Source organism: Panthera uncia, chromosome E3 (assembly GCF_023721935.1).
Source record: "Panthera uncia isolate 11264 chromosome E3, Puncia_PCG_1.0, whole genome shotgun sequence".
NCBI classification, from domain to species: domain Eukaryota; kingdom Metazoa; phylum Chordata; class Mammalia; order Carnivora; family Felidae; genus Panthera; species Panthera uncia.
In genome coordinates this window covers 23,901,615-23,917,019 of record NC_064815.1, presented here as the reverse complement: position 1 = coordinate 23,917,019, position 15,405 = coordinate 23,901,615, and the positions used below count along the sequence as shown (strand labels likewise).

At 56.3% G+C, this 15,405-nt stretch overlaps 1 protein-coding gene across 1 annotated transcript in view; it reads left to right on the top strand.

Annotated features, from left to right (window-relative positions):
• Positions 1-10,082, top strand: part of CLIP2 (CAP-Gly domain containing linker protein 2) — a 70,687-nt gene extending 60,605 nt beyond the window's left edge. The window contains 6 exon segments of the mRNA XM_049638774.1: positions 456-513; positions 4,058-4,141; positions 5,118-5,274; positions 6,869-7,028; positions 8,685-8,867; positions 9,155-10,082. Of these exon segments, the coding sequence (XP_049494731.1) occupies positions 456-513; positions 4,058-4,141; positions 5,118-5,274; positions 6,869-7,028; positions 8,685-8,867; positions 9,155-9,361 (849 nt within the window). The 3' untranslated portion in view covers positions 9,362-10,082.
• Positions 10,083-15,405: the final 5,323 nt, after the last annotated feature.

The following is a 15,405-nucleotide window of genomic DNA, read 5'->3' as shown; positions in this document are numbered from 1 at the left end:
TCTTTGGTTTCTGGGTTTATTATTAAAAAGTAGTAGCATTTATTAAAGTTCCTCGGGAGCTGGCCCCGGGGCGTGCTCTGCGTTCGTTCGCAGCCCTCGGACAGCCGATGCTTGTTTTACGGGTGGAAACCAAGGCTGGGATTTTGCCTCTGGAAGATGATGGAAACAGACTTCCAGGACTAATCTCTGTGGGCGTCCCAGGGAAGGAGACATGTGTTTAATATAATAGACGTTTTCAACAAAGGAAGGAGTGGGAGGTGTTCACACGGGAGCTGCACAAACAGCCTTCGGGGGCGCTGGGGGCAGGCGGGGGTCCTCTCTTGTCAGGAAGGCAGGACCGAGAACATCCTTGCCACCGTACCAAGTCCCTGAGAGCCACCCTGTGTAGGGGTGAGGTGGGCAGGCTGGGGCAGGGGCAGGGGCCAAGCATCCCTCTTACCAGAGCCTTCTTTCAGATGATCGAGTCCAACGACATTTCAGGGGAGAAGGTCAGGATGAAGGAGACTGTGGAGGGTGAGTGGCTGCTGGGCTGGGTGGGACCCTGGGCTTTTTGTTTGACGTCATCTGCCCGCCCTCTGCTCACCGCCTCCCCCCACCCCTGTCCCCCCTCCGCATTGCCGGAGTTCCCTCCCTAAAGGCACCGCGTTGGCCAACCTCAGTTTACTTTCCAGACACGTTTATGCTCATCCAAACCCGTAAGTACCGGATGGTACCACGCCTCCCTGCTGTCCAGCCCCCCTTTCTCCTTTCCATTTAATGATGCCGCATCTTGGAGGCCGTTCTTATCAACGGTTTCCAGTCTTTGTCTATTGTAACCACTGCTTCAGTGAATTACCTTCCCCTCTTTGGGGCTCCAACGGGTTTAACCCCCGAACGCTGTGGTTCAAAGTGTGTTTCCCCACAAGCCTCACCGCCAACAAACTTCATCAGACTTTGTGACCTTTGCCAGTCCGAGTGGTTCTCCCGTGAGATAACTTCACCTTGCCTCTCTCTTACCGTGAGCGAAGCTTCCTTTCCAGTTCCGCTTGGCGTCTTTTGCCCATGTTGTTCCTCGCGGGTTGTTCATCTTTCTGTTGATTTTTTACAAACTAGGTACGACATTGCAAACATTCCTTCCCCATTTGTGGTTTGTCTTTGGACTTTTCTCAGGGTCGTATGTGCCGTGCGGATTTGTTTCAAATCGTTCTTTTCTGGGGCACCTGGGTGGCTCAGTCAGTTAAGCTGCTGACTCTTGATTTCGGTCCAGGTCACGATCCCAGGGTCGTGAGATTGAGCCCTACATCAGGCTCTGTGCTGGGTGTGCAGCCTGCTTAAGATTCTCTCCCTTTCCCTCTGCCTCTCCCCTGCTCACGTGTGCACATGGGCTCTCTCTGTCTTTCTCTCTCTCTCTCTCTGTCTCTCAAAAAATAAAATAAAAATAAATAGGGGCACATGGGTGGCTCAGCCAGTTAAGTGTCTGACTTTGGCTCAGGTCATGCTCTTGTGGTTCATGAGTTCATGCCCCGCTTTGGGCTCTGTGCTGACAGCTCAGAGCCTGAAGCCTGCTTCAAAATCTTTCTCTCTCTCTCTCTCTCTCTCTCTCTCTGCGCCCTCCCCGCCCCACCCCCCACTTGCACTCACTCTCTCTCTCAAAAATAAATAAACGTTAAAAATTTTTTTAATAAATCATTTAAAAGTCAATCTTTTCATTTTTGGCTTCTGGGCTTCTCATTTTTAAACCGTATCCCATGTTTTCTTCTAGTATTCCTTTAGTTTTATTTTCTCTGCTCAAATCTCTGGTCCACCTAGAATTCATCCTTCTATAAGGTGCGAAGGAGGAACCATTTTTCCCTCCCAAAAGGGTACCTGTTTGTCCTATTACCAGTTTTGAAAAACTCGTTTCAAGCTCTCCACTGATTCAAATTACTAATCTTACCACCTTCAAATTCCTTTATATAACTGACTTTATTTCTGGACCTTCTATTCCATTAGTAACCTGTCTGTTCGTGGGCCAGTTCTATAACGTTTTTTTTTTTTTTTAATTTTTTTTTTTTTAAACGTTTATTTTTGAGACAGAGAGAGACAGAGCATGAACAGGGGAGGGGCAGAGAGAGAGGGAGACACAGAATCTGAAACAGGATCCAGGCTCTGAGCTGTCAGCACTGAGCCCGACGCGGGGCTCGAACTCACGGCCCGTGAGATCATGACCTGAGCCGAAGTCGGTCGCTTAACCGACCAAACCACCCAGGCGCCCCTATAACGTTTTAATTATTGAAGCTTTATTTATATCATAATGACTGCAAGCCTAGCCTTTCCCGCTCTGCTTTTTCAAAATTTTTTGCCTGTTCTTTTTTTTTTTTTTTTTTTTTTTTTTTAAGCTGATGCAACATTAACATAGAATTAACTGTTTTAAAGTGAGCAATTCAGTGGGCATTCGGTACATTCACGGTCTTGTGCGACCACTACCTCTGTCTAGTTCCAAATCATTCTCATCTCCGCAGAAGGAAATCCCATACCCATTATCAGTCACTCCCCAGCCTCGGACAACCACTAGTCTGCTTTCTGTCTGCATTTGCCCATTCTGGATATCGACATAAATGGCATCCCGAGACACCCGGGTGGCTCCGTCAGTGAAGCGTCCGACTTCGGCTCAGGTCACGATCTCACCGTCCGTGAGATCGAGCCCCGCGTCGGGCTCTGTGCTGACAGCTCAGAGCCCGGAGCCTGCTTCGGATTCTGTGTCTCCCTCTCTTTCTGCTTCTCCCCCGCTCACGCTCTGTCTCTCTCTCAAAGTAATAAGTAAGCATTAAAAAAACTTTAGAAGGCGTCCTACAATATGTGGCTTTTTATGTCTGGCTGCTTTTACTTAGCATATACTGTATTCCAGGTTCATTCCTGCTTACGGCTGAATAATATGCCGTCACACGCTCCACTTTTTATCCATCCGCCTGTTGGTGGACGTTTGGTCTGTTTCCACCCTTTGGCTATTGTGAGTCGCGTTGCTGTAAGCACACATGTGCAGGTGCTTTGCAAGTGCCTGTTTCCAGTTCTTTGGGGGGTGTGCACCTTCGAGTTGCTAGGTCATATGGCATCTCTGTGTTTAACGCCTTGAAGAAGTGTTTGCCAGACTCTCTTGGCTAGACTTGCTTATTGTCCAGGTGGCTTTAGAATCAGCTAGTCTGGGGGCCCCTGGGGTGGCTCAGTCAGACATCCCACTCTTGATTTCAGCTCGGGTCATGATCTCACGGTTCGCGAGATAAAGCCCCGTGTCAGGCTCTGTGCTGACAGCCCGGAGCCTGCTTGGGATTCTCTGTCTCCCTCTCTCTCTGCCCCTCCCCCACTCGTGCGTGTGAGCACCCGTGCCCTCTCTCTCTCTCGCTCTCTCTCAAAATAAATAAATAAGCTTTAAAACAAAAATAGAGGGGCGCCTGAGTGGCTCAGTCGGTTAAGCGTCCGACTTCAGCTCAGGTCACGATCTCGCGGTCCGTGAGTTTGAGCCCCGCGTCGGGCTCTGGGCTGACGGCTCGGAGCCTGGAGCCTGCTTCCGATTCTGTGTCTCCCTCTCTCTCTGCCCCCCCCCCCCCCGTTCATGCTCTGTCTCTCTCTGTCTCAAAAATAAATAAACATTAAAAAAAATTTAAAAAAACAAAAACAAAAATAGAATCAGCTGATTTAGTTCCATAAGAACTAAAATCGTATTGGTATTTATATTGGCATTACATTTATAAAGTAGCGTACAGAAATGTAATGTTTCTTGCGCTTTCCATAGATTATCTTTTTTAGCACTGCTCTGAGGCTATCCAGTATTCGAACCCACACGACTGGGTGACACGGGTACCAGGACCCCAATTTCTCACTCGAGGAAACTGAGACTCTGAGAGTTAAGTGGCCCGAGACCACACAGTGTTGGAGTCTTACCCAGAGCGGGTTACCCGGAGAGAGGGCTGGTGTGGGGGAGCGTTTGGACCCTGGAGGCCAAATGTGGCCTCGTTTTAGGGTTCTTGCGGGAAGGCCACCCCCTCCGCCCCTGTACCTGGAACACTGCAGACAGACCCCTTGTCTCTCCCTTCTCCCCTAGGCCTGCAGGACAAGCTGAACAAAAGGGACAAAGAGGTGGTAGCCTTGATGTCCCAAACCGAGATGCTCAGGGCCCAAGTAAGTGGTAAGTCTCCTTCCTGCAGGGCAGGTGCGGGGGGCTTTCACGGGGGGGCCTCAGCCGGTCGGGCGTGGAGTGGGTTGGCTCCTGGGTCAGGGCGCCCTCTCCCGTTCTGCCCTGAGAGGGCACCATGGGCCAGTCCACCCGCACTGGGTTTCCACCTGAGCCGTGGTGAGAGGGCCGGTGTGGCCCCCACAGTGTCCATGAGACCATGAAGGACCCCGGCCGGCCTCTTCCCCCGGAGCCAGTTCTCCGTGTTCTCTCAGTGAACTCTACCAGGTTGCTCTCTGGTCTTGAGGACCATTTCACGGGTGACAAAGATAGAGTAGCTGCTGCCCCCGGTGCCTTTCTAGCTGAAGTACCAGGATTTCAGATTCCGGGGGAAGGATGCCGGCCGCGGCAGGGGACGAGACACAGAGGACACGAGGACAGAGGGGGAGCCTGGGGAGAGGCAGGGGTCTGGAATTGGTGACTTCGTGAACCGGCCCTGCTTCTCCCACCAGAACGCCAGTGCTGGTGTCCACGAGACCGCCCCCCTCCTGGGGAATGGTTCCCACCCCCCACTTCTGTCCAGTTCCCACCACGTTCACGTGGCCTCATTGGTCCCGGCCAAGGTCAGCTGACCTCAGACCCCTCCAAGGAAGGCTAAGGTGAAGATTTTGCTTTCCCTCGTCCAGGACACGGTCGTGAGCGCCCGGGTCCTGTCTCGGGCGGGGCGGGCCGCTCCCCCCGCCCCGAAGGGCCTGCGCTGCTGTGCTTGGGGCCGTGGCCTGCTTTGTGCAGCTGCCCTCTCGGCCCCTTGCTGCCCGGCTCTGCAGGACGAGAGAGACCCGCTCAGTAGAGTGTGTGGAGTCGTTGTGGTCCCCCCGAGAAACCCGGCTCCCTGCCCGGGGCCTTCGCCGCCCCCCCTCCCCCCCGGGGTGGGACAGATTCCCATGGCGATCCTGCCCCTCTCTCTGCTTTCCCTGCCGGCCGACCTCAGCACTGGAGGCCAAGTGCAAGGCGGGAGAGAAGAAGGCGGAAACCCTCCAGAAGGAGAAGCGGCGCCTGGAGGCTGAGCTGGAAGCCGTGTCCCAGAAGACCCACGACGCCTCGGGCCAGCTGGTCCTCATCAGCCAGGAGCTGCTCAGGAAGGAGCGGTGAGTTAGCCGTGGGCGCTGTGGTCCCGTCGGGCCCCGACCCTGGCGCCCCTCCACCTGCCTGAGAGGCAGGGCAGGGGCGGGGCGGGAGGGGCAGGTGGCTGGCAATGGCCAGCGCCCGCCGCAGTCCCCCGCCGAGCTCAGATGCAGCCTCAGAATCCTTGTCGACACGGATCTCCAGGCGGCAGAGCCTGGAGGCAAGATGAGTGGTTCCCACACTTCTTGGTCCCCGCACCAAGTCACCAAGTGACTTCAGCACTTCAAGGTCATGAGGGTTCCCCCACAGCTTCTGCTTATTTCTTCTGTATTTGCCATGTTATCAATTCAAGCAGAAGTTTTAAAATATTTCCTAATCCATTTAAAAATCACAACAAGCTAGGGTGCCTGGGGAGATGAAGCGCCCGACCCTTGGTTTCGGCGCAGGTCGTGATCTCACGGTCTGTGAGTTCGAGCCCTGCATCGGGCTCTGTGCTGGCCGCATAGAGCCTGCTTGGGATTCTCTCTCTCCCCCTCTCTCTCTGTCCCTCCCCCGCTTGTGCTGTCACTGTCTCTCTTAAAATAAGTAAACTTTAAAAAATTGTAGCAAGCAGGGGAACCTGGGTGGTTCACTCGATTAAGCGGCAGACCGGCTCAGGTCATGATCTCACAGTTTGTGAGTTCAGGCCCCATGTTGGGCTCCGTGCTGACAGCTCGGAGCCTGGAGCCCACTTAGATTTCTATGTCTCCCTCTCTCTTTGCCCTTCTCCCAACCCTAGTCTCTCTCTGTCTCTCTCTCGAAAATAAAGATTAAAAAAAAATTTTTTTTAATAATAATTTTTTAAAAAATCTTAAAAAGTAAAAAAAAAAAAAAAATAGAATGTCTTACCACATGAGCTCTCTTGGGTGAATGTTTTATTTGTTTTGTTTTATTTTTTTTTTAATGTTTTATTTATTTCTGAGAGAGAGACACAGCATGAGCAGGGGAAGGGCAGAGAGGCGGGGAGACACGGAATCTGAAGCAGGCTCCAGGCTCTGAGCTGTCAGCACGGAGCCCGATGCGGGCCTCGAACTCACAGACGGTGAGATCATGACCTGAGCTGATGTCGGCCGCTTAACCGACTGAGCCACCCAGGGTCCCCTTGTTTTATTTTTTAATTAAACCTTCTGTTCTCTCTTTATCTTTTTTTTTAAGCTTATATATCTATTTTCAGAGAGAGAGAGAGTGCACGTGTGCATGTGAGCAGGAAAGGGGCAGAGAGAAAGGGAGAGCACAGAGCTGGACATGGGGCTCGATCCCACAAACCATGGCATCATGACCTGAGTCGAAATCGAGGGTCAGATGCTTAACCTACTGAGCCCCCCAGGGGCCCCTGTTCTCTTTTTTTTTTTAACTTGAAAAACCTTCCGGAAGAGACCCAGTTCTCTTGACCATCCCATCCCCAAATCTGGCCCCTCTTGGTTTCATGCCTCGTGTTTCCACAGCGGCCCCTCGTGGCACAGGTGCTGTGTCCCTGTCAGGGTGGCCTGTCTGTAAGATCCCGGCGAATCTCCACAATGTGGGAACAGAGGGCCAGGGCTGACTAGCTCTTCTGTGCCCCTCGCTGGCCCCTGCCAGGAGCCTGAATGAACTTCGAGTGTTGCTGCTGGAGGCCAATCGCCATTCGCCAGGGCCCGAGAGGGACCTGAGCCGTGAGGTGCACAAGGCTGAGTGGCGGATCAAGGAGCAGAAACTCAAGGATGACATCCGGGGCCTGCGAGAAAAGCTCACTGGGCTGGTATGTGGGCCAGGGGGTGGCCTGGGGATGGGGGGATGGCAGGGTGGGCTGAGGCTGCCCCAGCCGTGGCAACTGGCAGCCTCCTAGAGCCAAGTCACAGGGAGGGTTCAGAAGGCCCTAGAATGACGGGTCAGCGATGTAGCCGGTGGAGGGGCCACGGGCGACCCGTTTGCAGACGTCGTAGCCGGCCATGTGGTCGTCTGGGGGATTCAGGGCAAAGGAAGACTTCCGAAGAACTTGAGCTTGTCCAGAGCTAGGATGGACTGCTTCAGGGTGAGCGCCCCATGCAGGGGAGGAATCAAGCCAGAAACCAACTCCTTGCTCAGGGTTTGGCAGTGGGGACTCACGCATCAGTCGAAGGAGGGAGATGGGTATATCGAAGCACCTTCTGACCCTGGGGTTCTGGGAGCTGAGACCCCTCCATCAGGAGCAGGAGCCTGACTGGGCTGAGTCCCCGAGGTGGGGGCTGGAGTAAGCGGGCTGTGCGTTGAGGACAACCCTTGGCCAGTTACCGCGCCTAGTCAGTTGCAAGGGAAGGACAGGACCCTGTCTGGGAAGACAGGCTGCTGTCCTAGGAAGTTGCTCCAAAGCCCCTCCCTGCCCTCCCGCTCAGCCGCCGGGGTTTGGCCTTTGGAGGAGACAGAAGAAGGGAGGCCTTGAGGGCCGGGGGGGGAGGAGCAGGACCCGCCCACAGCTGTGGGGGCCCGTAGGGTCAAGGGCTAAGGGGTGTCACACACCCCTCCAATCCTGGCGGGTCTAGCCAGCAGGCAGGATTCCAAGGCCCTTGCGGTCCTTGTGGCTCTGTGAGTCTGGACCTAACTCAGGAGAAGACAAGGCCCTGGGGCTGGCGGAGACTTCAGAGTTTTGATTCTGAGACTTTCCCTGAGCCTCATGGAGTGGGGGCAGTGGCATTCTGGCTCCTCTCCATGGGGAACGGGCTGGTCAAGTTTACATGGATGTGGGAAGTTCCCCTTTACCCAGGGGCGGCCTCTCCTGTGTCTCTCTGAGCTGTCTCCCCCCCCTCCCCCCCGTGCCACGGGAAAACTGGGGAAGGGCTTGGTGGTTAGAAAACCCCCAAAGTAAGGGAGTTTTAGGTGGACGGACGATAAGAGTGGAGCGGAAGGATCTGGAAGCATGCAGCCCAGGGGCAGTTTATGTGGGAGCAGGGAGGCTCGCGGGTGTATCTCCAGGCCTCCCCTCCAGGGCAGGGGTCAGTCGTGGAAGACTTGGGAGCTGAACATCACAAATGTCCTGTTGGGGAGGGGAGGAGGGTAAGAGGTGATGAAGCCGTGGGTCTAGGGGTGAAGGGAAGGGACCCACATAAAGACAGTGGGGGAGGGGGAAGGGGGGAGTGGGGGCCACAAGAAGGAAAGAAGGGAGGGCGTCCTGCATTTCAGGACCTGGAGAATCTGAAGCATCTGACAGCCTGGGAATTCAGGGCGGGGGACAAAGAGGATACTTCAGTGGGGACCCTCGAGCGGGGGAGGAAGGCCTGGCCCAGAGATCGGGGGGGGGCAGGAGAGTTTCCTGCCTGGAGGAGAGACTGCCCTCCCCCCAGCACACATGTGCACAGGTACATGCACGCACACACACACACACACACACACACACACACGATCGCGTGCGTACTCCCCCTCCCTTCCCTGCTGCTTCCAGGACAAAGAGAAGTCCCTGTCGGACCAGAGGCGCTACTCGCTCATTGACCCGTCCTCGGCGCCTGAGCTCGTGCGGCTGCAGCACCAGCTGATGAGCACAGAAGATGCTCTGCGGGACGCGCTGGACCAGGCTCAGCAGGTGGAGAAGCTCGTGGAGGCCATGAGGAGCCCCGACAAGTCCCAGGTGAGCCGTGGGCCAGGGCGGCTGACCCGGCGGCCGGCCACGGGGCACCGTCCTCGGGAAGCGTGGCCCTGTCCTCCGGGAGTCCCGGCCCAAGGGGTACGTGGTTTGATCTTGAGGAGGAGCTCAGACTAAGCTGGGGATGCAGCCTTGGTCCCCCGGGGTCCTGGGACCCGCATTCTGAAGAGCCTCCGGTGGCCCCAAGGGGAACACCTCGCCACCTAGGGGCCAAACCAGGAACTGCTGCCTGGTGAACCTCTCAGCATCTGCGCATGACTCTCCCTCAACAGGCCGTCCCCAATTCCGGATCTGCAAACGGCATCCACCAGCAAGACAAGGCCCACAAACAAGAGGTAAGGGGCGCCCTGGCCCTGGGGAGACACCCTGGCCGACTCCTCTGGCCAAAAAACCCCGAAAAGCCACCAAAATCACGACGGTGCGTTTGTGCCAGAGGCTTTACCGTCGGGTCGCTCACGACCTGGGGCCAGTGCAGTTAAAGTTGGCTCGGCCATCATCTGCTCTTTTAGCCTCGTGTCTCTTTTTTTAAGGACTTTTATAATAAAAGTTAAAATATGTCTATTAGGAAACGTTTGGTGGGGGGAAAGACCCAAAATAGATAAAGAAGATAGTCCTCCTACCCAGAGGTGACCAAGGTTGACATTTTTAAATGATATCCTTCTTGAACTTTCCTGTGTGTGTGTGTGTGTGTGTGTGTGTGTGTGTGCATACCCAGTCGGTCCTCATTATTCACAGATTCCTTACTTGCAAACCTACCTCCTCCATAAAATTTGTGACCCCAGAATCAATACTCACGGCACTTGTGTGGTCATTCACGGACACGTGCAGAGGGGAGAAAAATTCGAGTCACCTGACGTGCACATTCCCAGCTGAGGTCCGACAGACGACCCTCTGCCACCCTGTTCCTGCTCTCAAAAGTCAACAAGTGTCCTTTCCACGGTCTATTTTGTGCCACGTTGGCCACATTTTTGTGTACACGGGCACTCGGTGCTCTTCGTGAGACCCGTCTGCTCTCACCCCTTCCCCTAAACTGCTCCCACCCTACCTCCTGCCTCACTACACCCCAGACACCGCAGAGTGGCTTTTCCTGCCCCGGGGCCTTTGCATGTGCTGTCCCCGCTACCTGGCACAAGTGGGCTCTCAAACAGCCCACCCCACTCCCTTCACTATCTGAGACACGCTTGCTGATCAAGGCCTTGCTCCCCCCAGGAGAAGCACTGACCCTGAGGGACACCGTGGAGCAGCCGAGTCCGCAGCAGAGCCCCTCCGGCCTGCCCCGGCGGCGCCCCCTCCAGGCAGGGGCCAGGACTGTCGCTTTGGAGACAAGAACAGTGTTTGTAACGATAACGTGCCCACTGCCGCGGACAATCCCCCACCCCGACCCCCCTGCCGGACCGGGAGGCTCCCTCAAGCACCACCTTCCACAGCGAGCGGTACAGTCCTGGCCTGGACCCCGGGACCTTCAGCCTGGACACCCTGGACGCCCCGGCAGTTTCTGGAGTTTGGGGAGGCTGAGGTGATCTGGCCAGGCCCCTCTCGAGCTGCCCTGAGGACCATCTTGGCACCCCAGGTGTGTCCCTGCCCTCCCTTTCTTCTCCTTCTTCTCCCGGGTTCCCCTGAGACCCCAGAGAGCCATCGTCCTGGGAAAGGGTCAGAGGGGGCCCAGCTAGGCACCAAGGAAGGCAGGCCAGGCCTCAGGAGCCAGGTGGGGACCCCCTTTTCTGCAGCCACTTCCGGGCCTACGCAGTCCCCAGGCTTCTTGCCCCCACAGGCTGAGCCTTCTTCAAACAGTGGTCCGAGACCCGTCGGCCCGTCTGCCCAGTGAGGCCCGGGTTCAAGGTGTTGGGGGCAAGGTCCTTTTCCCCCCAGCCCCCAACACCATCTCACATACACAGCTCCAAGCTGCTGGCCAGAGGGTAGCCACCAGGGCCAGGAGCCACAGTATTAGGAAAGTTCAGAAGCCCCTCTCCCCATCCCCCACCACGAACCTGGCTTGGAGCGGGGGCAGGGTGGCCGCAGGGCGTTTGGACTGGTCTGGAACGTGTCTCCTGGGTTGACCAGACGCTCCAAATCTGGGCCTGTGCCCTGCGGACACGCCCACGCAGACTGCGCCACGCGCACCCCCGACCCTTGGCACACGCACGGAGGGAGCAGGTGCGCACACGCGGTCGTGGGGGGTGGGGTGGGGCATTTGCAGTCAGCCGCGCTCAGGACGCACACGCTGGGGTGCACAGGACACACGCTCTTGGGACCGAGCACCAGGTCTGGCAGGCCCGCGCCCACGGACATTGCAAACGTTCCTGCCACCTGGCTGCGTGCCCACACGCCCAGGTATACGTAGGTGGGTGAGCGTTCAGGGATGCGTGTGCCACACACGTGCATCGGAATGCACACGTACCAACAGCCCCCTTTCTTACCAGGCACCTGTCCAGAGCTTTGTAAGCCCGTCTCCTATAGCCAAGGAAAGAGCCCAAGGGATGTTGATGACGAGAAAAATCTAGCCGCCTCTCTCCTCTGCCCCCCGAGTCCAGCTGAGTTACTCCAGACCTGTGTGTAGCGGGAAAAGCCAGTTCAGAAAAACCTCTAGAGCTGGAGGGCCCGCAGGGTACCGCTTTGGGCCTGCCTCCACCTCCCGCAGCTCAGGGAGGGTTTTCGTTCGGGGCCCTCCCCTGCCAGAGGCTCGCAAGGGAAACCTGATGGCCCATCGTGGTGTTCCCGCAATGCGCCAGGATGGGTACGCAGACTGTGCCCTGGGAACAACCTTGGTGGCCTTTGGGTGCTCCCAGGCACAGATGCGTGTGGCTCCCATCCTTGCCCAAACTCAGCCCATCCTGGGGGGGGGCAGCCAGTTCGTCCCATCAGCCCCCCACCTCCCCACTGGCTTCTGGTAGCTCTCGCATGCGGTTTTATTTAACAACAGTCTAGAAGCGATGCTTTAGTGGCCTAACCCAGAGTCAAATACTACTCTTTCCAGCAAAATCTGGCAGCTCGCCCCTCCTACGGGAGGCACTGATTAGTCTACTAACAGCCAAAGGCCCACACCAGGAGGGGTTGAGCCCCCAAGGCGGCTGGCAGGTGGCAAAGAAGCCACTTGGCCGCGAGCGTCTCCGCCTGTCCGGTGTGGGCTCAGCCGTGCCCCGTCCCCAAGCCCTCCCGCACCCTTGCCCTCCCCAAAGTGGAATTGTTGAAGTGTGGCGAGTCTGTGCTCGAGACAATAAAGCTTGTGACTGAGGTCTGGGGCCTTCATTGTCTGCTTTTCTCTGTGGGCGCCCCAGTGCATGCCAGGAGTCGATAGTCCCGTTAGCTGCCAACTAATTCCTACTCAGTTGTGAATGACTGATGGGGGCCTCAGAGGGCCTGGCATTAAGAAGTCCGGGAGACTGCACCTGGCCTTGTCCAAAGAGCAGGAACCCAGCAGGGACGGGACGAGCCCGAGAGATAGGTCAGTGGGACGGGAGGCACGGCAAGGCGGCCGGGCAGGGCTGGGGGTCTGGATTTGAATCTGCCGGAAGTATGACTGGGCCCAGAAGGAAAAGAACGAAAACCCCTGACGTGCCAAATGACGAACACTAGTTCAGTGAGTTCGGGGAGAACATTTAACCTTAGTGAGCAAATTCTATCTCCTGCAGCAAGCTGTCTAGAGATCAAATGAACAGTCGAGGTTTTGCAAGCTCTGTGGTCATTTTACAGGTTTTGCAGTAGACGTTGCCTCCCTGGGAGACCGAATGAGGCTATCGAGGTTGACAGCTGAGTCTGGAAGCGTCGTGCGGTCTCCCGAGCGCTGCATCAGCACAGTGGGAGGAAGCAGGGGGAGGAAGTCCTCGGGTGAAGGGCTTAAGGAAGGGGCCGTGTGTGCAGGTGTGGCCACGGCTAAGGGAACCCACAGGGCACCACTGCCACCCCACAGGGGCAAAGTAAAGGAGCTGTGAGTGAAACCAAAAGCTGCAGCTGTGGAGGGGACCCCACCCCAGGCGGTGCGATCTAGGCGAGCAGGATCTGGAGGGTGATGAACCCAACCGGGAGCCCAGGCAAGGCAGCCTGTTGGAGGGGGAGAGGCCAGCCCCTGGGCGCACAGAGCCCGGAGAGAGGGGGTGCAGAATGGGTCTGGGGAGGGGGTGGGAACAAATGGGGAGCTCTGGGGCCTCAGATGTTAATGGGCTCTGTCCTTCCGGAACCGACCTTAGCAGCCCGGCATTTTGAGATTCAGAGAGCTCCTGCAAACAGGATTCTTTCCTCTCCAGGCTTCTCGGACACCGCTGTGATTTCTGGTTCCTTTCCATTGCCTCCCCCTGCCCCCCGCCCAGGCCCCATCACCGACTGAGACTAAGGGCCCTAAATGCATCACTCTTGCTGATGGGGGCCGGTAGTGTTGTGGGGGGTGGGGGGCTAGTGTTTCTTTGACCAGTTCAGACTTAAGTGCAAACTGCATGCTGGGGGCCTGTGGTCAGAAAAGACCGGAAGCCCCTGCCCATTCAAGGCTCCTGAGCCAGCAGTCAGGGTGACCCTGTGTTACCTGCTGGGAAGAAGAAGGTGCTGGGTGCAGGGAGGAAAGAAGAGGGGAGCAGGCAGGGAGTGTCAGAGAGAGTAGGGGACCTGGTGGCTCAGGGAGAGGCCTGGGGCAAGGCTGGAGCACAAGTCTTACTGTCACCAGCGCTGAGGGTGCGGGGGACACGAGGCCAGAGGGCAGAGGGCCCGAATCTCACGGAAGGAGCCCCCAAGAGGTGCGGGATAGAAGACGCCTGCGCCGGGATGAGAGAACTCCTTGAGGGGCTGGTGAGGAAGGGGAGATGTCCCATCCTCAGGGGCTCACAGCCTCAAGGACAGAAAGCTCCAAGGATAGGGGGTGGGGGCTTCGGGAGGGTGTGTGCAAAGCGGAAGGCCTGGAGGGTGGCCTTGACCCTGCGTGTGTGTTCGGGGTGGGGGTGGGGGTTCTCAGCACCCCTCTGGAATGAGCACAGGCACCCTTGTCAGGACATCCTTGACATCCAGCCCAGCTGCCACCCTCTGACTGTGTGGACCAGGCCCCCCCCTGCTCTTCTTCCCTGAGCCTCAGTTTCCTCATCTGTGACATACAGAAAATAAAACCGTTCTCACACACTGTGGGATCTGAGACCCCAGAATGGGGCGCCTGGGTGGCTCTGTCGATTAAGCGTCTGACTTCGGCTCAGGTCATGATCTCGCGGTCCATGGGTTCGAGCCCCGTGTCGGGCTCTGTGCTGACAGCTCGGAGCCTGGAGCCTGCTTCAGATTCTGGGTCTCCCTCTCTCCCTCTCTCTCTCTCTCTCTCTGCCCCTCCCACACTTGCACTCTGTCTCCTCTCTCTCAAAAGTAAGAAAAACATTAAGAAAATTTGTCTTGGGGCACCTGGGTGGCTCAGTCAGTTAAGCGTCCGACTTCGGCTCGGGTCGTGATCTCACGGTCCGTGAGTTCGAGCCCCGGGTCGGGCTCTGTGCTGACAGCTCAGAGCCTGGAGCCTGTTTCGGATTCTGTGTCTCCCTCTTTCTCTGACCCTCCCCTGTTCATGCTCTCTCTCTGTCTCAAAAATAAATAAATGTTAAAAAAATTTTTTAAAAAATGTGTCTTATAACTGGGAGTTTGTACCTTTGACCCCCTTCGCCCATTTCACCCACCCTGCAAACTGCGCCCCCTCCACCTCTGGCAACCACCCATCTGTTCTCTACATGTATGAGGTCTTTTTAAAATTTTTATTCCACATATAAGTGAGATCATACAGTATTTGTCTTTATCCATTCCTCTCTTGATGCTCAGCCAGGATGAGAAATACTGTGTACTCTACCCATGAAGACATGGGAAGAGACGAATGTTGGTAAGAACATTATTAATAAAATAGGATGGACAAACTGACGGCAGAGTCTGGACGGCCTGTCGCCATCAACCAAGCCCCGGAGTCCCTGACTCAAGCCTTGAGAAGCTGCCTGGGGCTGGGGCTGGGGGGGGGGGGGGGGGGGCAGGGGGGGGGAGGCGGTCAACGAGGCGCATCCTGAGGGTCCCACTGAGGACGAGGCTCCCACCCACACTCCAGCTGGGAATCGAAGCTTGGACCAAACCCTTGCGTACAGAGCCCTGCTTCTGACTGTCCGCACTTCCCAGACCAGTGAGGCAGGAAAGAGAAAGGAAAGCTCACCAGGGTAGAGCAAAGAAAGGCAAGGGAGCAGCTGCTGGGGAGAGTCAGAGCCAGAGAACCAAACTCTGAACACGATCTGCCCGCAGAATCCAGAGAAGTCACGAACGCGCTGGAAGACACGGTGAGATCTGTTTCTGGCCGTAAAGCCGGCTAAACGTCATTTAAAAAAAAAAAAAAAAAATTCCTCTTGATATAATTTCTCCTGATGGAATGTGCCGGATGAAATACAACCCACATGCTTCTGAGCCTATAGCTGAGCCTGCAGGCAAGTACGGGAAATCCTCGAGGGCCCAAAACAAATGTCTGCCACGGAGAGTGGTTAAGCCCCTTGTAAGCGGCAGCTGCCCCAGGGCATTTGCCAGTGCTGGAAACCCCGAG